Here is a 27,904-nt window from a genome sequence, read left to right as displayed (position 1 = left end):
TTGGCCCTCACGAATAGCCGTAGGCAAAGCGTCCTGGCAACGGGGGGATGGAACTACACTTTAATTTAGCAAGCCGGTTATCTCCACAACGGAGAACAATACGTTACCGGTTATATAGTCTTAAGTTATAATATTTATGTTTGTTAACTTGAGAATTTAAAAAATTATAGTTATCGTATAAAGCGGGATGGCTATCAACAACCCATCGGTGTTTCTGTTGATGATAAACGGACAGATAGAGGGGGCGAATGTGAGTAGCTAGCTAACGTTAGTAACGAGAGCTAACGTTAGTAACGAGCTACCTAGCTAAGCATCTAACGTTAGTAACGAGCTAGCTACCTAGCTAAGCATCTAACGTTAGTAACGAGCTAGCTAGCTAAGAATCTAACGTTAGTAACGAGCTACCTAGCTAAGCATCTAACGTTAGTAACGAGCTAGCTAGCTAAGAATCTAACGTTAGTAACGAGCTACCTAGCTAAGCATCTAACGTTAGTAACGAGCTAGCTACCTAGCTAAGAATCTAACGTTAGTAACGAGCTAGCTACCTAGCTAAGCATCTAACGTTAGTAACGAGCTAGCTAGCTAAGAATCTTACGTTAGTAACGAGCTAGCTACCTAGCTAAGCATCTAACGTTAGTAACGAGCTAGCTAGCTAAGAATCTTACGTTAGTAACGAGCTAGCTACCTAGCTAAGCATCTAACGTTAGTAACGAGCTAGCTAGCTAAGAATCTCACGTTAGTAACGAGCTAGCTAGTTAAGCATCTAACGTTAGTAACGAGCTAGCTACCTAGCTAAGCATCTAACGTTAACAAGCTCAAATGAATCGGATCATATTAGATAACTTGACCGCTTTTTGAATGACATGTTCTATAAAACTGTCGTGTTCATTTGCTTCTCGGCCCATTCTCTCTGATCTGTTGTCAGTTTCCAGAGTATGATGACCTGTACTGTAAATACTGCTTCGTCTACGGACACGACTGGGCTCCCACCTCGGTGAGTGACACCGAGTCATCTGGAACATGTTGAAGTTCACTTACTGTGGATAGATAACATAATACACTTGTTTTACTAGCTAGCAACTCCGCAAATAGATGCATGTTCATTGATGCCGGGAACTTGTAAATCTTTGACATCAGAGCGTTCAAAAACAACTAGGAACTCGGACGAAAACGAGCTCCGACTGGTAAAAAAAAAAATCGATTTGAACATTCATCCAACTCGGAAATGCGGGCCTCTTTCTACAGCTCCGACCTGAAGATCACAGACGTCATGATTTGACCTATTTTTCCGAGTTCCCAGTTGTTTAAAGAGGGATCAATATCTCACCTCTCCTCCCCACTCCCTTTCTCTTTCCTCCCTCCTCCCCTCCCCTCTCAATTCAATTCAAGGGGCTTTATTGGCATGGGAAACATGTGTTAACATTGCCAAAGCAAGTGAGGTAGACAATACACAAAAGTGAAATAAACAATACAAATTAACAGTAAACATTACACATACAGAAGTTTCAAAACAATAAAGACATTACAAATGTCATATTGTATATATACAGTGTTGTAACAATGTACAAATGGTTAAAGCACACAAGTTAAAATAAATAAGCATAAATATGGGTTGTATTTACAATGGTGTTTGTTCTTCACTGGTTGCCCTTTTCTTGTGGCAACAGGTCACAAATCTTGCTGCTCTCTCTCCCCCTCCTCCCCTCCCACCCCCCTCTCTCTCCCCTCCCCTCTCCCCCCCCCCCCCCCCCCCTCATCCTCTCTCTCCAGGGTCTAGAGGAGGGAATATCTCAAATTACATCTAAAGGCAGAGACTCTCCTCAGAGAATGATCTGGAACTTTCCTCTGGAGATCACCTTCAAGAGCACCAACCCATTAGGCTGTGAGACACACCCCCTTCTCCCTCTCCCAAACCCCTCTCCCCCCTCCCTCTCTCCCTGTGAGACACACACACAACACACCCTTCTTACCATAGCAGACAGGTCATACCACAGCTCTAACACTGTGTTGTATGTACCCAGGGCCTCAGATCGTGGTGAGTGTCTACGGTCCTGATACGTTTGGTAACGATGTGGTCAGAGGATACGGAGCCACACACATCCCCTTCACTCCTGGACAGTCAGTATCTCTCCTCCTCCTCCTCTCTCCATCTCCTTCACTCCTGGACAGTCAGTATCTCTCCTCCTCCTCCTCTCTCCATCTCCTTCACTCCTGGACAGTCAGTATCTCTCCTCCTCCTCCTCTCTCCATCTCCTTCACTCCTGGACAGTCAGTATCTCGCCTCCTCCTCTCTCCATCCCCTTCACTCCTGGACAGTCAGTATCTCTCCTCCTCCTCCTCCTCCTTCACTCCTGGACAGTCAGTATCTCTCCACCTCCTCCTCCTCCTCCTCCTCCTCTCTCCATCTCCTTCACTCCTGGACAGTCAGTATCTCTCCTCCTCTCTCCATCTCCTTCTCTCCTGGACAGTCAGTATCTCTCCTCCTCCTCTCTCCATCTCCTTCACTCCTGGACAGTCAGTATCTCTCCTCCTCCTCCTCTCTCCATCTCCTTCACTCCTGCACAGTCAGTATCTCTCCTCCTCCTCTCTCCACCCCCTTCACTCCTGGACAGTCAGTATCTCTCCTCCTCCTCCTCCTCTCTCCATCTCCTTCACTCCTGGACAGTCAGTATCTCTCCTCCTCCTCCATCTCCTTCACTCCTGGACAGTCAGTATCTCTCCTCCTCCTCCTCCTCCTCTCTCCATCCCCTTCACTCCTGGACAGTCAGTATCTCTCCTCCTCCTCCTCCTCTCTCCATCTCCTTCACTCCTGGACAGTCAGTATCTCTCCTCCTCCTCCTCTCTCCATCTCCTTCACTCCTGGACAGTCAGTATCTCTCCTCCTCCTCTCTCCATCTCCTTCACTCCTGGACAGTCAGTATCTCGCCTCCTCCTCTCTCCATCCCCTTCACTCCTGGACAGTCAGTATCTCTCCTCCTCCTCCTCCTCCTTTCTCCATCTCCTTCACTCCTGGACAGTCAGTATCTCTCCACCTCCTCCTCCTCCTCCTCTCTCCATCTCCTTCACTCCTGGACAGTCAGTATCTCTCCTCCTCTCTCCATCTCCTTCTCTCCTGGACAGTCAGTATCTCTCCTCCTCCTCCTCTCTCCATCTCCTTCACTCCTGGACAGTCAGTATCTCTCCTCCTCCTCCATCTCCTTCACTCCTGGACAGTCAGTATCTCTCCTCCTCCTCCTCTCTCCATCTCCTTCACTCCTGCACAGTCAGTATCTCTCCTCCTCCTCTCTCCACCCCCTTCACTCCTGGACAGTCAGTATCTCTCCTCCTCCTCCTCCTCTCTCCATCTCCTTCACTCCTGGACAGTCAGTATCTCTCCTCCTCCTCCTCCATCTCCTTCACTCCTGGACAGTCAGTATCTCTCCTCCTCCTCCTCCTCTCTCCATCCCCTTCACTCCTGGACAGTCAGTATCTCTCCTCCTCCTCCTCCTCTCTCCATCTCCTTCACTCCTGGACAGTCAGTATCTCTCCTCCTCCTCCTCTCTCCATCTCCTTCACTCCTGGACAGTCAGTATCTCTCCTCCTCCTCCTCTCTCCATCCCCATCACTCCTGGACAGTCAGTATCTCTCCTCCTCCTCCTCCTCTCTCCATCTCCTTCTCTCCTGGACAGTCAGTATCTCTCCTCCTCCTCCTCCTCTCTCCATCTCCTTCACTCCTGGACAGTCAGTATCTCTCCTCCTCCTCCTCTCTCCATCTCCTTCACTCCTGGACAGTCAGTATCTCTCCTCCTCCTCCTCTCTCCATCTCCTTCTCTCCTGGACAGTCAGTATCTCTCCTCCTCCTCCTCCTCTCTCCATCCCCATCACTCCTGGACAGTCAGTATCTCTCCTCCTACTCCTCTCTCCATCCCCATCACTCCTGGACAGTCAGTATCTCTCCTCCTCCTCCTCTCTCCATCTCCTTCACTCCTGGACAGTCAGTATCTCTCCTCCTCCTCCTCCTCTCTCCATCCCCTTCACTCCTGGACAGTCAGTATCTCTCCTCCTCCTCTCTCCATCCCCTTCACTCCTGGACAGTCAGTATCTCTCCTCCTCCTCTCTCCATCTCCTTCACTCCTGGACAGTCAGTATCTCTCCTCCTCCTCTCTCCATCTCCTTCACTCCTGGACAGTCAGTATCTCTCCTCCTCCTCCTCCTCCTCTCTCCATCCCCTTCACTCCTGGACAGTCAGTATCTCTCCTCCTCCTCCTCTCTCCATCTCCTTCACTCCTGGACAGTCAGTATCTCTCCTCCTCCTCCTCTCTCCATCTCCTTCACTCCTGGACAGTCAGTATCTCTCCTCCTCCTCCTCTCTCCATCTCCTTCACTCCTGGACAGTCAGTATCTCTCCTCCTCCTCCTCTCTCCATCCCCTTCACTCCTGGACAGTCAGTATCTCTCCTCCTCCTCCTCTCTCCATCTCCTTCACTCCTGGACAGTCAGTATCTCGCCTCCTCCTCTCTCCATCTCCTTCTCTCCTGGACAGTCAGTATCTCGCCTCCTCCTCTCTCCATCCCCTTCACTCCTGGACAGTCAGTATCTCTCCTCCTCCTCCTCTCTCCATCTCCTTCACTCCTGGACAGTCAGTATCTCTCCTCCTCCTCCTCCTCTCTCCATCTCCTTCACTCCTGGACAGTCAGTATCTCCTCCTCCTCCTCCTCCTCTCTCCATCTCCTTCCCTCCTGGACAGTCAGTATCTCTCCTCCTCCTCCTCCTCTCTCCATCTCCTTCTCTCCTGGACAGTCAGTATCTCTCCTCCTCCTCCTCCTCTCTCCATCCCCATCACTCCTGGACAGTCAGTATCTCTCCTCCTCCTCCTCTCTCCATCCCCATCACTCCTGGACAGTCAGTATCTCTCCTCCTCCTCCTCTCTCCATCTCCTTCACTCCTGGACAGTCAGTATCTCTCCTCCTCCTCCTCCTCTCTCCATCCCCTTCACTCCTGGACAGTCAGTATCTCTCCTCCTCTCTCCATCCCCTTCACTCCTGGACAGTCAGTATCTCTCCTCCTCCTCTCTCCATCTCCTTCTCTCCTGGACAGTCAGTATCTCTCCTCCTCCTCTCTCCATCCCCTTCACTCCTGGACAGTCAGTATCTCTCCTCCTCCTCTCTCCATCTCCTTCACTCCTGGACAGTCAGTATCTCTCCTCCTCCTCTCTCCATCTCCTTCACTCCTGGACAGTCAGTATCTCTCCTCCTCCTCCTCCTCCTCTCTCCATCCCCTTCACTCCTGGACAGTCAGTATCTCTCCTCCTCCTCCTCTCTCCATCTCCTTCACTCCTGGACAGTCAGTATCTCTCCTCCTCCTCCCCCTCTCTCCATCTCCTTCACTCCTGGACAGTCAGTATCTCTCCTCCTCCTCCTCCTCTCTCCATCCCATTCACTCCTGGACAGTCAGTATCTCTCCTCCTCCTCCTCTCTCCATTCCCTTCACTCCTGGACAGTCAGTATCTCTCCTCCTCCTCCTCTCTCCATCTCCACACTCCTGGACAGTCAGTATCTCGCCTCCTCCTCTCTCCATCTCCTTCTCTCCTGGACAGTCAGTATCTCGCCTCCTCCTCTCTCCATCCCCTTCACTCCTGGACAGTCAGTATCTCTCCTCCTCCTCCTCTCTCCATCTCCTTCACTCCTGGACAGTCAGTATCTCTCCTCCTCCTCCTCCTCTCTCCATCTCCTTCACTCCTGGACAGTCAGTATCTCTCCTCCTCCTCCTCCTCTCTCCATCTCCTTCACTCCTGGACAGTCAGTATCTCTCCTCCTCTCTCCATTCCCTTCACTCCTGGACAGTCAGTATCTCTCCTCCTCCTCCTCTCTCCATCTCCTTCACTCCTGGACAGTCAGTATCTCGCCTCCTCCTCTCTCCATCTCCTTCTCTCCTGGACAGTCAGTATCTCGCCTCCTCCTCTCTCCATCCCCTTCACTCCTGGACAGTCAGTATCTCTCCTCCTCCTCCTCTCTCCATCTCCTTCACTCCTGGACAGTCAGTATCTCTCCTCCTCCTCCTCCTCTCTCCATCTCCTTCACTCCTGGACAGTCAGTATCTCTCCTCCTCCTCCTCCTCTCTCCATCTCCTTCACTCCTGGACAGTCAGTATCTCTCCTCCTCCTCCTCTCTCCATCTCCTTCACTCCTGGACAGTCAGTATCTCTCCTCCTCCTCCTCTCTCCATCTCCTTCACTCCTGGACAGTCAGTATCTCTCCTCCTCCTCCTCCATCACTCCTGGACAGTCAGTATCTCTCCTCCTCCTCCTCTCTCCCTCTCCTTCTCTCCTGGACAGTCAGTATCTCTCCTCCTCCTCCCCTCCTCCTCCTCTCTCCATCCCCTTCACTCCTGGACAGTCAGTATCTCTCCTCCTCCTCCTCCTCTCTCCATCCCCATCACTCCTGGACAGTCAGTATCTCTCCTCCTCCTCCTCTCTCCATCTCCTTCACTCCTGGACAGTCAGTATCTCTCCTCCTCCTCCTCTCTCCATCTCCTTCACTCCTGGACAGTCAGTATCTCTCCTCCTCCTCCTCTCTCCATCTCCTTCACTCCTGGACAGTCAGTATCTCTCCTCCTCCTCCTCTCTCCATCTCTCCTGGACAGTCAGTATCTCTCCTCCTCCTCCTCCTCCTCCATCACTCCTGGACAGTCAGTATCTCTCCTCCTCCTCCTCCTCTCTCCATCTCCTTCACTCCTGGACAGTCAGTATCTCTCCTCCTCCTCTCTCCATCCCCTTCACTCCTGGACAGTCAGTATCTCTCCTCCTCCTCCTCTCTCCATCTCCTTCACTCCTGGACAGTCAGTATCTCTCCTCCTCCTCCTCCTCTCTCCATCCCCTTCACTCCTGGACAGTCAGTATCTCTCCTCCTCCTCTCTCCATCCCCTTCACTCCTGGACAGTCAGTATCTCTCCTCCTCCTCTCTCCATCTCCTTTACTCCTGGACAGTCAGTATCTCTCCTCCTCCTCTCTCCATCTCCTTCACTCCTGGACAGTCAGTATCTCTCCTCCTCCTCCTCCTCCTCTCTCCATCCCCTTCACTCCTGGACAGTCAGTATCTCTCCTCCTCCTCCTCTCTCCATCTCCTTCACTCCTGGACAGTCAGTATCTCTCCTCCTCCTCCTCTCTCCATCTCCTTCACTCCTGGACAGTCAGTATCTCTCCTCCTCCTCCTCTCTCCATCTCCTTCACTCCTGGACAGTCAGTATCTCTCCTCCTCCTCCTCTCTCCATCCCCTTCACTCCTGGACAGTCAGTATCTCTCCTCCTCCTCCTCTCTCCATCTCCTTCACTCCTGGACAGTCAGTATCTCGCCTCCTCCTCTCTCCATCTCCTTCTCTCCTGGACAGTCAGTATCTCGCCTCCTCCTCTCTCCATCCCCTTCACTCCTGGACAGTCAGTATCTCTCCTCCTCCTCCTCTCTCCATCTCCTTCACTCCTGGACAGTCAGTATCTCTCCTCCTCCTCCTCCTCTCTCCATCTCCTTCACTCCTGGACAGTCAGTATCTCCTCCTCCTCCTCCTCCTCCTCTCTCCATCTCCTTCCCTCCTGGACAGTCAGTATCTCTCCTCCTCCTCCTCCTCTCTCCATCTCCTTCTCTCCTGGACAGTCAGTATCTCTCCTCCTCCTCCTCCTCTCTCCATCCCCATCACTCCTGGACAGTCAGTATCTCTCCTCCTCCTCCTCTCTCCATCCCCATCACTCCTGGACAGTCAGTATCTCTCCTCCTCCTCCTCTCTCCATCTCCTTCACTCCTGGACAGTCAGTATCTCTCCTCCTCCTCCTCCTCTCTCCATCCCCTTCACTCCTGGACAGTCAGTATCTCTCCTCCTCTCTCCATCCCCTTCACTCCTGGACAGTCAGTATCTCTCCTCCTCCTCTCTCCATCTCCTTCACTCCTGGACAGTCAGTATCTCTCCTCCTCCTCTCTCCATCTCCTTTACTCCTGGACAGTCAGTATCTCTCCTCCTCCTCCTCCTCCTCTCTCCATCCCCTTCACTCCTGGACAGTCAGTATCTCTCCTCCTCCTCCTCTCTCCATCTCCTTCACTCCTGGACAGTCAGTATCTCTCCTCCTCCTCCTCCTCTCTCCATCTCCTTCACTCCTGGACAGTCAGTATCTCTCCTCCTCCTCCTCCTCCTCTCTCCATCCCATTCACTCCTGGACAGTCAGTATCTCTCCTCCTCCTCCTCTCTCCATTCCCTTCACTCCTGGACAGTCAGTATCTCTCCTCCTCCTCCTCTCTCCATCTCCACACTCCTGGACAGTCAGTATCTCGCCTCCTCCTCTCTCCATCTCCTTCTCTCCTGGACAGTCAGTATCTCGCCTCCTCCTCTCTCCATCCCCTTCACTCCTGGACAGTCAGTATCTCTCCTCCTCCTCCTCTCTCCATCTCCTTCACTCCTGGACAGTCAGTATCTCTCCTCCTCCTCCTCCTCTCTCCATCTCCTTCACTCCTGGACAGTCAGTATCTCTCCTCCTCCTCCTCCTCTCTCCATCTCCTTCACTCCTGGACAGTCAGTATCTCTCCTCCTCTCTCCATTCCCTTCACTCCTGGACAGTCAGTATCTCTCCTCCTCCTCCTCTCTCCATCTCCTTCACTCCTGGACAGTCAGTATCTCGCCTCCTCCTCTCTCCATCTCCTTCTCTCCTGGACAGTCAGTATCTCGCCTCCTCCTCTCTCCATCCCCTTCACTCCTGGACAGTCAGTATCTCTCCTCCTCCTCCTCTCTCCATCTCCTTCACTCCTGGACAGTCAGTATCTCTCCTCCTCCTCCTCCTCTCTCCATCTCCTTCACTCCTGGACAGTCAGTATCTCTCCTCCTCCTCCTCCTCTCTCCATCTCCTTCACTCCTGGACAGTCAGTATCTCTCCTCCTCCTCCTCTCTCCATCTCCTTCACTCCTGGACAGTCAGTATCTCTCCTCCTCCTCCTCTCTCCATCTCCTTCACTCCTGGACAGTCAGTATCTCTCCTCCTCCTCCTCCATCACTCCTGGACAGTCAGTATCTCTCCTCCTCCTCCTCTCTCCCTCTCCTTCTCTCCTGGACAGTCAGTATCTCTCCTCCTCCTCCCCTCCTCCTCCTCTCTCCATCCCCTTCACTCCTGGACAGTCAGTATCTCTCCTCCTCCTCTCTCCATCCCCATCACTCCTGGACAGTCAGTATCTCTCCTCCTCCTCCTCTCTCCATCTCCTTCACTCCTGGACAGTCAGTATCTCTCCTCCTCCTCCTCTCTCCATCTCCTTCACTCCTGGACAGTCAGTATCTCTCCTCCTCCTCCTCTCTCCATCTCCTTCACTCCTGGACAGTCAGTATCTCTCCTCCTCCTCCTCTCTCCATCTCTCCTGGACAGTCAGTATCTCTCCTCCTCCTCCTCCTCCTCCATCACTCCTGGACAGTCAGTATCTCTCCTCCTCCTCCTCCTCTCTCCATCTCCTTCACTCCTGGACAGTCAGTATCTCTCCTCCTCCTCTCTCCATCCCCTTCACTCCTGGACAGTCAGTATCTCTCCTCCTCCTCCTCCTCCTCCTCCTCCTCTCTCCATCCCCTTCACTCCTGGACAGGCAGTATCTCTCCTCCTCCTCCATCTCCTTCACTCCTGGACAGTCAGTATCTCTCCTCCTCCTCCTCCTCTCTCCATCTCCTTCACTCCTGGACTGTCAGTATCTCTCCTTCACTCCTGGACAGTCAGTATCTCTCCTCCTCCTCCTCTCACCATCTCCTTCACTCCTGGACAGTCAGTATCTCTCCTCCTCCTCCTCTCTCCATCTCCTTCACTCCTGGACAGTCAGTATCTCTCCTCCTCCTCTCTCCATCTCCTTCACTCCTGGACAGTCAGTATCTCTCCTCCTCCTCCTCCTCTCTCCATCTCCTTCACTCCTGGACAGTCAGTATCTCTCCTCCTCCTCCTCCTCTCTCCATCTCCTTCACTCCTGGACAGTCAGTATCTCTCCTCCTCCTCCTCTCTCCATCTCCTTCACTCCTGGACAGTCAGTATCTCTCCTCCTCTCTCCATTCCCTTCACTCCTGGACAGTCAGTATCTCTCCTCCTCCTCCTCTCTCCATCTCCTTCACTCCTGGACAGTCAGTATCTCTCCTCCTCCTCCTCTCTCCCTCTCCTTCTCTCCTGGACAGTCAGTATCTCTCCTCCTCCTCCTCTCTCCATCTCCTTCACTCCTGGACAGTCAGTATCTCTCCTCCTCCTCCTCTCTCCATCTCCTTCACTCCTGGACAGTCAGTATCTCTCCTCCTCCTCCTCTCTCCATCTCCTTCACTCCTGGACAGTCAGTATCTCTCCTCCTCCTCCTCCTCCTCCATCACTCCTGGACAGTCAGTATCTCTCCTCCTCCTCCTCCTCCTCCTCCTCCTCTCTCCATCTCCTTCACTCCTGGACAGTCAGTATCTCTCCTCCTCCTCTCTCCATCCCCTTCACTCCTGGACAGTCAGTATCTCTCCTCCTCCTCCTCCTCCTCTCTCCATCCCCTTCTCTCCTGGACAGGCAGTATCTCTCCTCCTCCATCTCCTTCACTCCTGGACAGTCAGTATCTCTCCTGGACAGTCAGTATCTCTCCTGGACAGTCAGTATCTCCCCTGGACAGTCAGTATCACTCCTGGACAGTCAGTATCTCCCCTGGACAGTCAGTATCTCCCCTGGACAGTCAGTATCTCTCCTGGACAGTCAGTATCTCCCCTGGACAGTCAGTATCTCCCCTGGACAGTCAGTATCTCCCCTGGACAGTCAGTATCTCTCCTGGACAGTCAGTATCTCTCCTGGACAGTCAGTATCTCTCCTCCTCTCTACTGGACAGTCAGTATCTCTCCTGGACAGTCAGTATCTCTCCTCTCTCCTGGACAGTCAGTATCTCTCCTCTCTCCTGGACAGTCAGTATCTCTCCTCTCTCCTGGACAGTCAGTATCTCTCCTGGACAGTCAGTATCTCTCCTGGACAGTCAGTATCTCTCCTGGACAGTCAGTATCTCTCCTGGACAGTCAGTATCTCTCCTCCTCTCTCCTAGACAGTCATTATCTCTCCTGGACAGTCAGTATCTCTCCTGGTCAGTCAGTATCTCTCCTGGACAGTCAGTATCTCTCCTGGACAGTCAGTATCTCTCCTGGACAGTCAGTATCTCTCCTGGACAGTCAGTATCTCTCCTATAATGTAATCTCTTGTTTTCAGACACACCAGAACCATCCCAATGTTTGTTCCTGAATCCACATCAAGACTACAGAAATTTACAAGGTAACGTGTGTGTTGCTAGGGGGCTAAATGCTGGGGGGCTAAATGCTGAGGGGGTAAATGCTATGGGGCTAAATGCTGGGGGGCTAAATGCTGAGGGGCTAAATGCTGAGGGGCTAAATGCTGGGGGGCTAAATGCTGGGGGGCTAAATGCTGGGGGGCTAAATGCTGGGGGGCTAAATGCTGGGGGCTAAATGCCGGGGGGCTAAATGCCGGGGGGCTAAATGCTGGGGGCTAAATGCCGAGGGGCTAAATGCTGGGGGGCTAGGTGTGTGTGTGTTGCTGGGAGCTAAATGCTGGGGGGCTAGGTGTGTGTGTGTTGCTGGGGGCTAAATGCTGGGGGGCTAGGTGTGTGTGTGTTGCTGGGGGCTAAATGCTGGGGGGCTAGGTGTGTGTGTGTTAGTGTGCTAAATGCTGGGGGGCTAGGTGTGTGTGTGTTGCTGGGAGCTAAATGCTGGGGGGCTAGGTGTGTGTGTGTTGCTGGGGGCTAAATGCTGGGGGGCTAGGTGTGTGTGTGTTGCTGGGGGCTAAATGCTGGGGGGCTAAATGCTGGGGGGCTAAATGTTGGGGGGCTAAATGCTGGGGGGCTAGGTGTGTGTGTGTTGCTGGGGGCTAAATGCTGGGGGGCTAGGTGTGTGTGTGTTAGTGTGCTAAATGCTGGGGGGCTAGGTGTGTGTGTGTTGCTGGGGGCTAAATGCTGGGGGGCAAGGTGTGTGTGTGTTGCTGGGGGCTAAATGCTGGGGGGCAAGGTGTGTGTGTGTTGCTGGGGGCTAAATGCTGGGGGGCAAGGTGTGTGTGTGTTGCTGGGGGCTAAATGCTGGGGGGCTAGGTGTGTGTGTGTTGCTGGGGGCTAAATGCTGGGGGGCAAGGTGTGTGTGTGTTGCTGGGGGCTAAATGCTGGGGGGCAAGGTGTGTGTGTGTTGCTGGGGGCTAAATGCTGGGGGGCTAGGTGTGTGTGTGTTGCTGGGGGGCTAGGTGTGTGTGTGTTGCTGGGGGCTAAATGCTGGGGGGCTAGGTGTGTGTGTGTTGCTGGGGGGCTAGGTGTGTGTGTGTTGCTGTATGCTAAATGCTGGGGGGCTAGGTGTGTGTGTGTTACTGTATGCTAAATGCTGGGGGGCTAGGTGTGTGTGTGTTGCTGGGGGCTAAATGCTGGGGGGCTAGGTGTGTGTGTGTTGCTGGGGGCTAAATGCTGGGGGGCTAGGTGTGTGTGTGTTGCTGGGGGCTAAATGCTGGGGGGCTAGGTGTGTGTGTGTTACTGTATGCTAAATGCTGGGGGGCTAGGTGTGTGTGTGTTGCTGGGGGCTAAATGCTGGGGGGCTAGGTGTGTGTGTGTTGCTGGGGGCTAAATGCTGGGGGGCTAGGTGTGTGTGTGTTACTGTATGCTAAATGCTGGGGGGCTAAGTGTGTGTGTGTTACTGTATGCTAAATGCTGGGGGGCTAAGTGTGTGTTTCTCTGCAGTTGGCTGCTGGGTCGACGTCCAGAGTTCACAGATCCTAAAGTAGTGGCCCAGGGAGAGGGCAGAGAAGGTAGGCTCTGCGTCTGTGTGTGTGTGTGTGTGTCTGTGTCTGTGTGTGTGTGTGTGTCTGTGTGTCTGTGTGTCTGTGTGTCTGTGTGTGTGTGTGTGTGTGTGTGTGTGTGTGTGTGTGTGTGTGTGTGTGTGTGTGTGTGTGTGTGTGTGAGATCTCTGCCGGGATTCATTCAAAGGCAGTTTCCCTCAACATTCATAGATCCCATTCATGGTAAACGCTGCGCATGTCGACTGACGCACAAATCCCTTAAAAAAGCACATTGTAATGTTGGTAGGGCCTTTAAATGTATCCTGGAGTCTACTCTCTCTCTCCCATCTTTAAATATATCCTGGAGTCTACTCTCTCTCTCTACCATCTTTAAATGTATCCTGGAGTCTTCTCTCTCTCTCTCATCTTTAAATGTATCCTGGAGTCTACTCTCTCTCATCTTTAAATGTATCCTGTAGTCTTCTCTCTCTCTCTCTACCATCTTTAAATGTATCCTGGAGTCTCTCTCTCTCTCTACCATCTTTAAATGTATCCTGGAGTCTACTCTCTCTCTCTACCATCTTTAAATGTATCCTGGAGTCTTCTCTCTCTCATCTTTAAATGTATCCTGGAGTCTCTCTCTCTCTCTACCATCTTTAAATGTATCCTGGAGTCTCTCTCTCTCCACCATCTTTAAATGTATCCTGGAGTCTACTCTCTCTCTCTACCATCTTTAAATGTATCCTGGAGTCTTCTCTCTCTACCATCTTTAAATGTATCCTGGAGTCTTCTCTCTCTCTACCATCTTTAAATGTATCCTGGAGTCTCTCTCTCTCTCTACCATCTTTAAATGTATCCTGGAGTCTCTCTCTCTCTCTCTACCATCTTTAAATGTATCCTGGAGTCTCTCTCTCTCTCTCTCTACCATCTTTAAATGTATCCTGGAGTCTTCTCTCTCTCTACCATCTTTAAATGTATCCTGGAGTCTCTCTCTCTCTCTACCATCTTTAAATGTATCCTGGAGTCTCTCTCTCTCTCTCTACCATCTTTAAATGTATCCTGGAGTCTTCTCTCTCTCTCTACCATCTTTAAATGTATCCTGGAGTCTCTCTCTCTCTCTCTACCATCTTTAAATGTATCCTGGAGTCTCTCTCTCTCTCTACCATCTTTAAATGTATCCTGGAGTCTCTCTCTCTACCATCTTTAAATGTATCCTGGAGTCTCTCTCTCTCTCTACCATCTTTAAATGTATCCTGGAGTCTTCTCTCTCTCTACCATCTTTAAATGTATCCTGGAGTCTCTCTCTCTCTACCATCTTTAAATGTATCCTGGAGTCTTCTCTCTCTCTACCATCTTTAAATGTCTCCTGGAGTCTCTCTCTCTCTCTCTACCATCTTTAAATGTATCCTGGAGTCTCTCTCTCTCTCTACCATCTTTAAATGTATCCTGGAGTCTCTCTCTCTCTCTACCATCTTTAAATGTATCCTGGAGTCTCTCTCTCTACCATCTTTAAATGTATCCTGGTCTCTCTCTCTCTCTACCATCTTTAAATGTATCCTGGTCTCTCTCTCTCTCTACCATCTTTAAATGTATCCTGGAGTCTCTCTCTCTCTCTCTCTACCATCTTTAAATGTATCCTGGAGTCTTCTCTCTCTACCATCTTTAAATGTATCCTGGAGTCTCTCTCTCTCTCTACCATCTTTAAATGTATCCTGGAGTCTCTCTCTCTACCATCTTTAAATGTATCCTGGAGTCTCTCTCTCTCTACCATCTTTAAATATATCCTGGAGTCTACTCTCTCTCTCTCATCTTTAAATATATCCTGGAGTCTACTCTCTTTCTCTACCATCTTTAAATGTATCCTGGAGTCTTCTCTCTCTCTCTACCATCTTTAAATGTATCCTGGAGTCTCTCTCTCTCTCTACCATCTTTAAATGTATCCTGGAGTCTTCTCTCTCTCTCTACCATCTTTAAATGTATCCTGGAGTCTTCTCTCTCTCTCTCTACCATCTTTAAATGTATCCTGGAGTCTTCTCTCTCTCTCTCTACCATCTTTAAATGTATCCTGGAGTCTTCTCTCTCTCTACCATCTTTAAATATATCCTGGAGTCTCTCTCTCTCTCTACCATCTTTAAATGTATCCTGGAGTCTCTCTCTCTCTACCATCTTTAAATGTATCCTGGAGTCTCTCTCTCTCTACCATCTTTAAATGTATCCTGGAGTCTCTCTCTCTCTACCATCTTTAAATGTATCCTGGAGTCTCTCTCTCTCTCTACCATCTTTAAATGTATCCTGGAGTCTCTCTCTCTCTACCATCTTTAAATGTATCCTGGAGTCTACTCTCTCTCTCTACCATCTTTAAATGTATCCTGGAGTCTCTCTCTCTCTACCATCTTTAAATGTATCCTGGAGTCTCTCTCTCTCTCTACCATCTTTAAATGTATCCTGGAGTCTCTCTCTCTCTACCATCTTTAAATGTATCCTGGTGTCTTCTCTCTCTCTCTACCATCTTTAAATGTATCCTGGAGTCTTCTCTCTCTCTCTCTACCATCTTTAAATGTATCCTGGAGTCTCTCTCTCTCTCTACCATCTTTAAATGTATCCTGGAGTCTCTCTCTCTCTCTACCAACTTTAAATGTATCCTGGAGTCTCTCTCTCTCTCTCTACCATCTTTAAATGTATCCTGGAGTCTCTCTCTCTCTCTACCATCTTTAAATGTATCCTGGAGTCTTCTCTCTCTCTCTACCATCTTTAAATGTATCCTGGTGTCTCTCTCTCTCTCTCTCTCTACCATCTTTAAATGTATCCTGGTGTCTCTCTCTCTCTCTCTACCATCTTTAAATGTATCCTGGAGTCTTCTCTCTCTCTCTACCATCTTTAAATGTATCCTGGAGTCTCTCTCTCTCTCTACCATCTTTAAATGTATCCTGGAGTCTCTCTCTCTCTCTACCATCTTTAAATGTATCCTGGAGTCTACTCTCTCTCTCTCTCTACCATCTTTAAATGTATCCTGGAGTCTTCTCTCTCTCTCTCTACCATCTTTAAATGTATCCTGGAGTCTTCTCTCTCTACCATCTTTAAATGTATCCTGGAGTCTTCTCTCTCTCTACCATCTTTAAATGTATCCTGGAGTCTTCTCTCTCTCTACCATCTTTACATGTATCCTGGAGTCTTCTCTCTCTCTACCATCTTTAAATGTATCCTGGAGTCTTCTCTCTCTCTACCATCTTTAAATGTATCCTGGAGTCTCTCTCTCTCTACCATCTTTAAATGTATCCTGGAGTCTCTCTCTCTCTACCATCTTTAAATGTATCCTGGAGTCTCTCTCTCTCTCTACCATCTTTAAATGTATCCTGGAGTCTCTCTCTCTCTCTACCATCTTTAAATGTATCCTGGAGTCTCTCTCTCTCTCTACCATCTTTAAATGTATCCTGGAGTCTCTCTCTCTCTACCATCTTTAAATGTATCCTGGAGTCTTCTCTCTCTCTCTCTACCATCTTTAAATGTATCCTGGAGTCTCTCTCTCTCTCTACCATCTTTAAATGTATCCTGGAGTCTCTCTCTCTCTCTACCATCTTTAAATGTATCCTGGAGTCTCTCTCTCTCTCTACCATCTTTAAATGTATCCTGGAGTCTCTCTCTCTCTACCATCTTTAAATGTATCCTGGAGTCTCTCTCTCTCTCTACCATCTTTAAATGTATCCTGGAGTCTCTCTCTCTCTCTACCATCTTTAAATGTATCCTGGAGTCTCTCTCTCTCTCTCTCTCTACCATCTTTAAATGTATCCTGGAGTCTCTCTCTCTCTCTACCATCTTTAAATGTATCCTGGAGTCTCTCTCTCTCTCTACCATCTTTAAATGTATCCTGGAGTCTCTCTCTCTCTCTCTCTCTCTACCATCTTTAAATGTATCCTGGAGTCTCTCTCTCTACCATCTTTAAATGTATCCTGGAGTCTCTCTCTCTCTCTCTACCATCTTTAAATGTATCCTGGAGTCTTCTCTCTCTACCATCTTTAAATGTATCCTGGAGTCTCTCTCTCTCTACCATCTTTAAATGTATCCTGGTGTCTTCTCTCTCTCTCTCTCCCATCTTTAAATGTATCCTGGTGTCTCTCTCTCTCTCTACCATCTTTAAATGTATCCTGGAGTCTCTCTCTCTCTACCATCTTTAAATGTATCCTGGAGTCTTCTCTCTCTCTACCATCTTTAAATGTATCCTGGAGTCTTCTCTCTCTCTCTACCATCTTTAAATGTATCCTGGAGTCTTCTCTCTCTACCATCTTTAAATGTATCCTGGTGTCTCTCTCTCTCTCTACCATCTTTAAATGTATCCTGGAGTCTCCCTCTCTCTCTACCATCTTTAAATGTATCCTGGAGTCTCTCTCTCTCTACCATCTTTAAATGTATCCTGGTGTCTCTCTCTCTCTCTACCATCTTTAAATGTATCCTGGAGTCTCTCTCTCTCTCTACCATCTTTAAATGTATCCTGGAGTCTTCTCTCTCTCTCTCTACCATCTTTAAATGTATCCTGGAGTCTCTCTCTCTCTACCATCTTTAAATGTATCCTGGAGTCTCTCTCTCTCTACCATCTTTAAATGTATCCTGGAGTCTCTCTCTCTCTACCATCTTTAAATGTATCCTGGAGTCTCTCTCTCTCTACCATCTTTAAATGTATCCTGGAGTCTTCTCTCTCTACCATCTTTAAATGTATCCTGGAGTCTACTCTCTCTCTCTCTACCATCTTTAAATGTATCCTGGAGTCTTCTCTCTCTACCATCTTTAAATGTATCCTGGAGTCTCTCTCTCTACCATCTTTAAATGTATCCTGGAGTCTCTCTCTCTACCATCTTTAAATGTATCCTGGAGTCTTCTCTCTCTCTACCATCTTTAAATGTATCCTGGAGTCTCTCTCTCTACCATCTTTAAATGTATCCTGGAGTCTCTCTCTCTCTACCATCTTTAAATGTATCCTGGAGTCTTCTCTCTCTCTACCATCTTTAAATGTATCCTGGAGTCTCTCTCTCTCTCTACCATCTTTAAATGTATCCTGGAGTCTCTCTCTCTACCATCTTTAAATGTCTCCTGGAGTCTCTCTCTCTCTCTCTACCATCTTTAAATGTATCCTGGAGTCTCTCTCTCTCTCTACCATCTTTAAATGTATCCTGGAGTCTCTCTCTCTCTCTACCATCTTTAAATGTATCCTGGAGTCTCTCTCTCTACCATCTTTAAATGTATCCTGGTCTCTCTCTCTCTCTACCATCTTTAAATGTATCCTGGTCTCTCTCTCTCTCTCTACCATCTTTAAATGTATCCTGGAGTCTCTCTCTCTCTCTCTCTCCCATCTTTAAATGTATCCTGGAGTCTTCTCTCTCTACCATCTTTAAATGTATCCTGGAGTCTCTCTCTCTCTCTACCATCTTTAAATGTATCCTGGAGTCTCTCTCTCTACCATCTTTAAATGTATCCTGGAGTCTCTCTCTCTCTACCATCTTTAAATATATCCTGGAGTCTACTCTCTCTCTCTCATCTTTAAATATATCCTGGAGTCTACTCTCTTTCTCTACCATCTTTAAATGTATCCTGGAGTCTTCTCTCTCTCTCTACCATCTTTAAATGTATCCTGGAGTCTCTCTCTCTCTCTACCATCTTTAAATGTATCCTGGAGTCTACTCTCTCTCTCTACCATCTTTAAATGTATCCTGGAGTCTTCTCTCTCTCTCTCTACCATCTTTAAATGTATCCTGGAGTCTTCTCTCTCTCTCTCTACCATCTTTAAATGTATCCTGGAGTCTTCTCTCTCTACCATCTTTAAATGTATCCTGGAGTCTTCTCTCTCTCTACCATCTTTAAATGTATCCTGGAGTCTTCTCTCTCTCTACCATCTTTAAATATATCCTGGAGTCTCTCTCTCTCTCTACCATCTTTAAATGTATCCTGGAGTCTCTCTCTCTCTACCATCTTTAAATGTATCCTGGAGTCTCTCTCTCTCTACCATCTTTAAATGTATCCTGGAGTCTCTCTCTCTCTCTACCATCTTTAAATGTATCCTGGAGTCTCTCTCTCTCTACCATCTTTAAATGTATCCTGGTGTCTCTCTCTCTCTCTACCATCTTTAAATGTATCCTGGAGTCTCTCTCTCTCTCTCTCTCTCTACCATCTTTAAATGTATCCTGGTGTCTTCTCTCTCTCTCTACCATCTTTAAATGTATCCTGGAGTCTTCTCTCTCTCTCTCTACCATCTTTAAATGTATCCTGGAGTCTCTCTCTCTCTCTACCATCTTTAAATGTATCCTGGAGTCTCTCTCTCTCTCTACCATCTTTAAATGTATCCTGGACTCTCTCTCTCTCTCTCTACCATCTTTAAATGTATCCTGGAGTCTCTCTCTCTCTCTACCATCTTTAAATGTATCCTGGAGTCTTCTCTCTCTCTCTACCATCTTTAAATGTATCCTGGTGTCTCTCTCTCTCTCTCTACCATCTTTAAATGTATCCTGGTGTCTCTCTCTCTCTCTCTACCATCTTTAAATGTATCCTGGAGTCTTCTCTCTCTCTCTACCATCTTTAAATGTATCCTGGAGTCTCTCTCTCTCTCTACCATCTTTAAATGTATCCTGGAGTCTCTCTCTCTCTCTACCATCTTTAAATGTATCCTGGAGTCTACTCTCTCTCTCTCTCTACCATCTTTAAATGTATCCTGGAGTCTTCTCTCTCTCTCTCTACCATCTTTAAATGTATCCTGGAGTCTTCTCTCTCTACCATCTTTAAATGTATCCTGGAGTCTTCTCTCTCTCTACCATCTTTAAATGTATCCTGGAGTCTTCTCTCTCTCTACCATCTTTACATGTATCCTGGAGTCTTCTCTCTCTCTACCATCTTTAAATGTATCCTGGAGTCTTCTCTCTCTCTACCATCTTTAAATGTATCCTGGAGTCTCTCTCTCTCTACCATCTTTAAATGTATCCTGGAGTCTCTCTCTCTCTACCATCTTTAAATGTATCCTGGAGTCTCTCTCTCTCTCTACCATCTTTAAATGTATCCTGGAGTCTCTCTCTCTCTCTACCATCTTTAAATGTATCCTTGAGTCTCTCTCTCTCTCTACCATCTTTAAATGTATCCTGGAGTCTCTCTCTCTCTACCATCTTTAAATGTATCCTGGAGTCTTCTCTCTCTCTACCATCTTTAAATGTATCCTGGAGTCTTCTCTCTCTCTACCATCTTTAAATATATCCTGGAGTCTCTCTCTCTCTCTACCATCTTTAAATGTATCCTGGAGTCTCTCTCTCTCTACCATCTTTAAATGTATCCTGGAGTCTCTCTCTCTCTACCATCTTTAAATGTATCCTGGAGTCTCTCTCTCTCTCTACCATCTTTAAATGTATCCTGGAGTCTCTCTCTCTCTACCATCTTTAAATGTATCCTGGTGTCTCTCTCTCTCTCTACCATCTTTAAATGTATCCTGGAGTCTCTCTCTCTCTCTCTCTCTCTACCATCTTTAAATGTATCCTGGTGTCTTCTCTCTCTCTCTACCATCTTTAAATGTATCCTGGAGTCTTCTCTCTCTCTCTCTACCATCTTTAAATGTATCCTGGAGTCTCTCTCTCTCTCTACCATCTTTAAATGTATCCTGGAGTCTCTCTCTCTCTCTACCATCTTTAAATGTATCCTGGACTCTCTCTCTCTCTCTCTACCATCTTTAAATGTATCCTGGAGTCTCTCTCTCTCTCTACCATCTTTAAATGTATCCTGGAGTCTTCTCTCTCTCTCTACCATCTTTAAATGTATCCTGGTGTCTCTCTCTCTCTCTCTACCATCTTTAAATGTATCCTGGTGTCTCTCTCTCTCTCTCTACCATCTTTAAATGTATCCTGGAGTCTTCTCTCTCTCTCTACCATCTTTAAATGTATCCTGGAGTCTCTCTCTCTCTCTACCATCTTTAAATGTATCCTGGAGTCTCTCTCTCTCTCTACCATCTTTAAATGTATCCTGGAGTCTACTCTCTCTCTCTCTCTACCATCTTTAAATGTATCCTGGAGTCTTCTCTCTCTCTCTCTACCATCTTTAAATGTATCCTGGAGTCTTCTCTCTCTACCATCTTTAAATGTATCCTGGAGTCTTCTCTCTCTCTACCATCTTTAAATGTATCCTGGAGTCTTCTCTCTCTCTACCATCTTTACATGTATCCTGGAGTCTTCTCTCTCTCTACCATCTTTAAATGTATCCTGGAGTCTTCTCTCTCTCTACCATCTTTAAATGTATCCTGGAGTCTCTCTCTCTCTACCATCTTTAAATGTATCCTGGAGTCTCTCTCTCTCTACCATCTTTAAATGTATCCTGGAGTCTCTCTCTCTCTCTACCATCTTTAAATGTATCCTGGAGTCTCTCTCTCTCTCTACCATCTTTAAATGTATCCTTGAGTCTCTCTCTCTCTCTACCATCTTTAAATGTATCCTGGAGTCTCTCTCTCTCTACCATCTTTAAATGTATCCTGGAGTCTTCTCTCTCTCTCTCTACCATCTTTAAATCTATCCTGGAGTCTCTCTCTCTCTCTACCATCTTTAAATGTATCCTGGAGTCTCTCTCTCTCTCTACCATCTTTAAATGTATCCTGGAGTCTCTCTCTCTCTCTACCATCTTTAAATGTATCCTGGAGTCTCTCTCTCTCTACCATCTTTAAATGTATCCTGGAGTCTCTCTCTCTCTCTACCATCTTTAAATGTATCCTGGAGTCTACTCTCTCTCTACCATCTTTAAATGTATCCTGGAGTCTCTCTCTCTCTCTCTCTCTACCATCTTTAAATGTATCCTGGAGTCTCTCTCTCTCTCTACCATCTTTAAATGTATCCTGGAGTCTCTCTCTCTCTCTACCATCTTTAAATGTATCCTGGAGTCTCTCTCTCTCTCTCTACCATCTTTAAATGTATCCTGGAGTCTCTCTCTCTACCATCTTTAAATGTATCCTGGAGTCTCTCTCTCTCTCTCTACCATCTTTAAATGTATCCTGGAGTCTTCTCTCTCTACCATCTTTAAATGTATCCTGGAGTCTCTCTCTCTCTACCATCTTTAAATGTATCCTGGTGTCTCTCTCTCTCTCTCTACCATCTTTAAATGTATCCTGGAGTCTCTCTCTCTCTCTACCATCTTTAAATGTATCCTGGAGTCTTCTCTCTCTACCATCTTTAAATGTATCCTGGAGTCTCTCTCTCTCTACCATCTTTAAATGTATCCTGGAGTCTCTCTCTCTCTCTACCATCTTTAAATGTATCCTGGAGTCTCTCTCTCTCTCTACCATCTTTAAATGTATCCTGGAGTCTCTCTCTCTCTCTACCATCTTTAAATGTATCCTGGAGTCTCTCTCTCTACCATCTTTAAATGTATCCTGGAGTCTCTCTCTCTCTCTCTACCATCTTTAAATGTATCCTAGAGTCTTCTCTCTCTCTACCATCTTTAAATGTATCCTGGAGTCTTCTCTCTCTCTACCATCTTTAAATGTATCCTGGAGTCTTCTCTCTCTCTCTACCATCTTTAAATGTATCCTGGAGTCTTCTCTCTCTACCATCTTTAAATGTATCCTGGTGTCTCTCTCTCTCTCTACCATCTTTAAATGTATCCTGGAGTCTCCCTCTCTCTCTACCATCTTTAAATGTATCCTGGAGTCTCTCTCTCTCTACCATCTTTAAATGTATCCTGGAGTCTCTCTCTCTCTACCATCTTTAAATGTATCCTGGTGTCTCTCTCTCTCTCTACCATCTTTAAATGTATCCTGGAGTCTCTCTCTCTCTCTACCATCTTTAAATGTATCCTGGAGTCTTCTCTCTCTCTCTCTACCATCTTTAAATGTATCCTGGAGTCTCTCTCTCTCTACCATCTTTAAATGTATCCTGGAGTCTCTCTCTCTCTACCATCTTTAAATGTATCCTGGAGTCTCTCTCTCTCTACCATCTTTAAATGTATCCTGGAGTCTTCTCTCTCTACCATCTTTAAATGTATCCTGGAGTCTACTCTCTCTCTCTCTACCATCTTTAAATGTATCCTGGAGTCTTCTCTCTCTACCATCTTTAAATGTATCCTGGAGTCTCTCTCTCTACCATCTTTAAATGTATCCTGGAGTCTCTCTCTCTACCATCTTTAAATGTATCCTGGAGTCTTCTCTCTCTCTACCATCTTTAAATGTATCCTGGAGTCTCTCTCTCTACCATCTTTAAATGTATCCTGGAGTCTCTCTCTCTCTACCATCTTTAAATGTATCCTGGAGTCTTCTCTCTCTCTCTACCATCTTTAAATGTATCCTGGAGTCTTCTCTCTCTCTCTACCATCTTTAAATGTATCCTGGAGTCTCTCTCTCTCTCTACCATCTTTAAATGTATCCTGGAGTCTCTCTCTCTACCATCTTTAAATGTATCCTGGAGTCTCTCTCTCTCTCTACCATCTTTAAATGTATCCTGGAGTCTTCTCTCTCTCTACCATCTTTAAATGTATCCTGGAGTCTCTCTCTTTCTCTACCATCTTTAAATGTATCCTGGAGTCTCTCTCTCTCTACCATCTTTAAATGTATCCTGGAGTCTCTCTCTCTCTCTCTACCATCTTTAAATGTATCCTGGAGTCTCTCTCTCTCTACCATCTTTAAATGTATCCTGGAGTCTTCTCTCTCTCTACCATCTTTAAATGTGTCCTGGAGTCTACTCTCTCTCTACCATCTTTAAATGTATCCTGGAGTCTCTCTCTCTCTACCATCTTTAAATGTATCCTGGAGTCTTCTCTCTCTCTACCATCTTTAAATGTATCCTGGAGTCTCTCTCTCTCTCTACCATCTTTAAATGTATCCTGGTGTCTTCTCTCTCTCTACCATCTTTAAATGTATCCTGGTGTCTTCTCTCTCTCTCTCTACCATCTTTAAATGTATCCTGGAGTCTCTCTCTCTCTACCATCTTTAAATGTATCCTGGTGTCTCTCTCTCTCTCTACCATCTTTAAATGTATCCTGGAGTCTCTCTCTCTCTCTACCATCTTTAAATGTATCCTGGAGTCTTCTCTCTCTCTCTCTACCATCTTTAAATGTATCCTGGAGTCTCTCTCTCTCTACCATCTTTAAATGTATCCTGGAGTCTCTCTCTCTCTACCATCTTTAAATGTATCCTGGAGTCTCTCTCTCTCTACCATCTTTAAATGTATCCTGGAGTCTTCTCTCTCTACCATCTTTAAATGTATCCTGGAGTCTACTCTCTCTCTCTCTACCATCTTTAAATGTATCCTGGAGTCTTCTCTCTCTACCATCTTTAAATGTATCCTGGAGTCTCTCTCTCTACCATCTTTAAATGTATCCTGGAGTCTCTCTCTCTACCATCTTTAAATGTATCCTGGAGTCTTCTCTCTCTCTACCATCTTTAAATGTATCCTGGAGTCTCTCTCTCTACCATCTTTAAATGTATCCTGGAGTCTCTCTCTCTCTACCATCTTTAAATGTATCCTGGAGTCTTCTCTCTCTCTCTACCATCTTTAAATGTATCCTGGAGTCTTCTCTCTCTCTCTACCATCTTTAAATGTATCCTGGAGTCTCTCTCTCTCTCTACCATCTTTAAATGTATCCTGGAGTCTCTCTCTCTACCATCTTTAAATGTATCCTGGAGTCTCTCTCTCTCTCTCTACCATCTTTAAATGTATCCTGGAGTCTTCTCTCTCTCTACCATCTTTAAATGTATCCTGGAGTCTCTCTCTTTCTCTACCATCTTTAAATGTATCCTGGAGTCTCTCTCTCTCTACCATCTTTAAATGTATCCTGGAGTCTCTCTCTCTCTCTCTACCATCTTTAAATGTATCCTGGAGTCTCTCTCTCTCTACCATCTTTAAATGTATCCTGGAGTCTTCTCTCTCTCTACCATCTTTAAATGTGTCCTGGAGTCTACTCTCTCTCTACCATCTTTAAATGTATCCTGGAGTCTCTCTCTCTCTACCATCTTTAAATGTATCCTGGAGTCTTCTCTCTCTCTACCATCTTTAAATGTATCCTGGAGTCTCTCTCTCTCTCTACCATCTTTAAATGTATCCTGGTGTCTTCTCTCTCTCTACCATCTTTAAATGTATCCTGGTGTCTTCTCTCTCTCTCTCTACCATCTTTAAATGTATCCTGGAGTCTTCTCTCTCTACCATCTTTAAATGTATCCTGGAGTCTCTCTCTCTCTACCATCTTTAAATGTATCCTGGAGTCTCTCTCTCTCTACCATCTTTAAATGTATCCTGGAGTCTACTCTCTCTCTCTACCATCTTTAAATGTATCCTGGAGTCTCTCTCTCTCTCTACCATCTTTAAATGTATCCTGGAGTCTACTCTCTCTCTCTCTACCATCTTTAAATGTATCCTGGAGTCTACTCTCTCTCTCTCTACCATCTTTAAATGTATCCTGGAGTCTACTCTCTCTCTCTCTACCATCTTTAAATGTATCCTGGAGTCTACTCTCTCTCTACCATCTTTAAATGTATCCTGGAGTCTACTCTCTCTCTCTACCATCTTTAAATGTATCCTGGAGTCTACTCTCTCTCTCTCTACCATCTTTAAATGTATCCTGGAGTCTACTCTCTCTCTCTCTACCATCTTTAAATGTATCCTGGTGTCTTCTCTCTCTCTACCATCTTTAAATGTATCCTGGTGTCTTCTCTCTCTCTCTACCATCTTTAAATGTATCCTGGAGTCTTCTCTCTCTACCATCTTTAAATGTATCCTGGAGTCTTCTCTCTCTCTACCATCTTTAAATGTATCCTGGAGTCTTCTCTCTCTCTACCATCTTTAAATGTATCCTGGAGTCTTCTCTCTCTCTCTACCATCTTTAAATGTATCCTGGAGTCTACTCTCTCTCTACCATCTTTAAATGTATCCTGGAGTCTCTCTCTCTCTACCATCTTTAAATGTATCCTGGAGTCTTCTCTCTCTCTCTCTACCATCTTTAAATGTATCCTGGAGTCTACTCTCTCTCTACCATCTTTAAATGTATCCCGGTGTCTTCTCTCACTCACTGCCTCCTCTCCGTCTCTCTCAGTGACCAGGGTCCGTTCCCAGGGTTTCGTCTCCCTGTCCTTCCACATCGTGACTAAAGACATGAAGAGACTGGGTTACGACACCACACCTTCCGAGACCGAGCGTACTCTGTCACACACTGCTGCCGCAGGCATCGGACCGGGAGACCAGCCCTACAGCACGTGATGGACACACACACAGGGACCAGAGACTAAACTACCTCCCTAACCCCTGTGTGTGTGTGGTCCAATCAGAAGCAGCTGGACACTGTAGGTGTTACAGCACGTGATGGACACACACACAGGGACCAGAGACTAAACCACCTCCCTAACCCCTGTGTGTGTGTGGTCCCATCAGGACACTGTAGGTGTTACAGCACGTGATGGACACACACACAAGGACCAAAGACTAAACCACCTTCCTAACCTCTGTGTGTGTGGTCCAATCAGAAGCAGCTGGATACTGTAGGTGTTTAGTGATGTCTGGTCTCTAGCCTGACTGATCCACTCTATAATAAGGCTGGTTTAAAGACATCAGACTGATCCCCTCTATAATAAGGCTGGTTTAAAGACATCAGGCTGATCCCCTCTATAATAAGGCTGGTTTAAAGACATCAGACTGATCTAGGACCTGCTGATTCCCTCTATAATAAAGCTGGTTTAAAGACATCAGACTGATCCCCTCTATAATAAAGCTGGTTTAAAGACATCAGGCTGATCTAGGACCTGCTGATCCCCTCTACAATAAAGCTGGTTTAAAGACATCAGACTGATCTAGGACCTGCTGATTCCCTCTATAATAAAGCTGGTTTAAAGACATCAGACTGATCCCCTCTATAATAAGGCTGGTTTAAAGACATCAGACTGATCCCCTCTATAATAAGGCTGGTTTAAAGACATCAGACTGATCCCCTCTATAATAAGGCTGGTTTAAAGACATCAGACTGATCCCTTCTATAATAAGGCTGGTTTAAAGACAGCAGGCTGATCCCCTCTATAATAAGGCTGGTTTAAAGACATCAGGCTGATCCCCTCTATAATAAGGCTGGTTTAAAGACATCAGGCTGATCCCCTCTATAATAAGGCTGGTTTAAAGACATCTGACTGATCTAGGACCTGCTGATCCCCTCTATAATAAGGCTGGTTTAAAGACATCAGACTGATCTAGGACCTGCTGATCCCCTCTATAATAAGGCTGGTTTAAAGACATCAGGCTGATCCCCTCTATAATAAGGCTGGTTTAAAGACATCAGGCTGATCTAGGACCTGCTGATCCCCTCTACAATAAAGCTGGTTTAAAGACATCAGACTGATCCCCTCTATAATAAGGCTGGTTTAAAGACATCAGATTGATCCCCTCTATAATAAGGCTGGTTTAAAGACATCAGACTGATCCCCTCTATAATAAGGCTGGTTTAAAGACATCAGACTGATCTAGGACCTGCTGATCCCCTCTATAATAAGGCTGGTTTAAAGACATCAGACTGATCCCCTCTATAATAAGGCTGGTTTAAAGACATCAGACTGATCCCCTCTATAATAAGGCTGGTTTAAAGACATCAGACTGATCCCCTCTATAATAAGGCTGGTTTAAAGACATCAGACTGATCCCCTCTATAATAAGGCTGGTTTAAAGACATCAGATTGATCCCCTCTATAATAAGGCTGGTTTAAAGACATCAGACTGATCCCCTCTATAATAAGGCTGGTTTAAAGACATCAGACTGATCTAGAACCTGCTGATCCCCTCTATAATAAGGCTGGTTTAAAGACATCAGACTGATCCCCTCTATAATAAGGCTGGTTTAAAGACATCAGACTGATCCCCTCTATAATAAGGCTGGTTTAAAGACATCAGACTGATCCCCTCTATAATAAGGCTGGTTTAAAGACATCAGGCTGATCTAGGAACTGCTGATCCGTTAGTATGACGGGGTGTGGCTTCGTGACAATGATCACCGATTGGACAGCCCTCACCTCCAGAAAATAAACATCCTAGCCTATAGCCTGTGCCGGTTACCGCTTGTTCTGATGTGTTCTGTGTTTGTAATGTTGACGGATAATAAAACGTACTGTGTCTCATAACAAGGTGTAGTTCTGTTCCCGTTACAGTAGAAGGTGAGAGGTGTAGTTCTGTTTCCGTTACAGTAGAAG

General features: G+C 46.6%; 1 protein-coding gene across 1 annotated transcript; it reads left to right on the top strand.

Annotated features, from left to right (window-relative positions):
• Positions 1–27,838, top strand: b9d1 (B9 protein domain 1). The gene is made up of 7 exons (XM_055896714.1): positions 1–250; positions 926–994; positions 1,771–1,882; positions 2,022–2,118; positions 11,191–11,253; positions 12,710–12,777; positions 25,774–27,838. Exons 1-7 carry the CDS (start codon positions 188–190, stop codon positions 25,935–25,937), a joined length of 636 nt encoding a protein of 211 aa, XP_055752689.1. The 5' UTR covers positions 1–187; the 3' UTR covers positions 25,938–27,838.
• Positions 27,839–27,904: the final 66 nt, after the last annotated feature.

Source organism: Salvelinus fontinalis, chromosome 2 (assembly GCF_029448725.1).
Source record: "Salvelinus fontinalis isolate EN_2023a chromosome 2, ASM2944872v1, whole genome shotgun sequence".
In the NCBI taxonomy this organism is placed as follows: Eukaryota; Metazoa; Chordata; class Actinopteri; order Salmoniformes; family Salmonidae; genus Salvelinus; species Salvelinus fontinalis.
The sequence above is the reverse complement of the archived record's forward strand: the minus strand, read 5'-3'. Positions and strand labels throughout refer to the sequence as shown.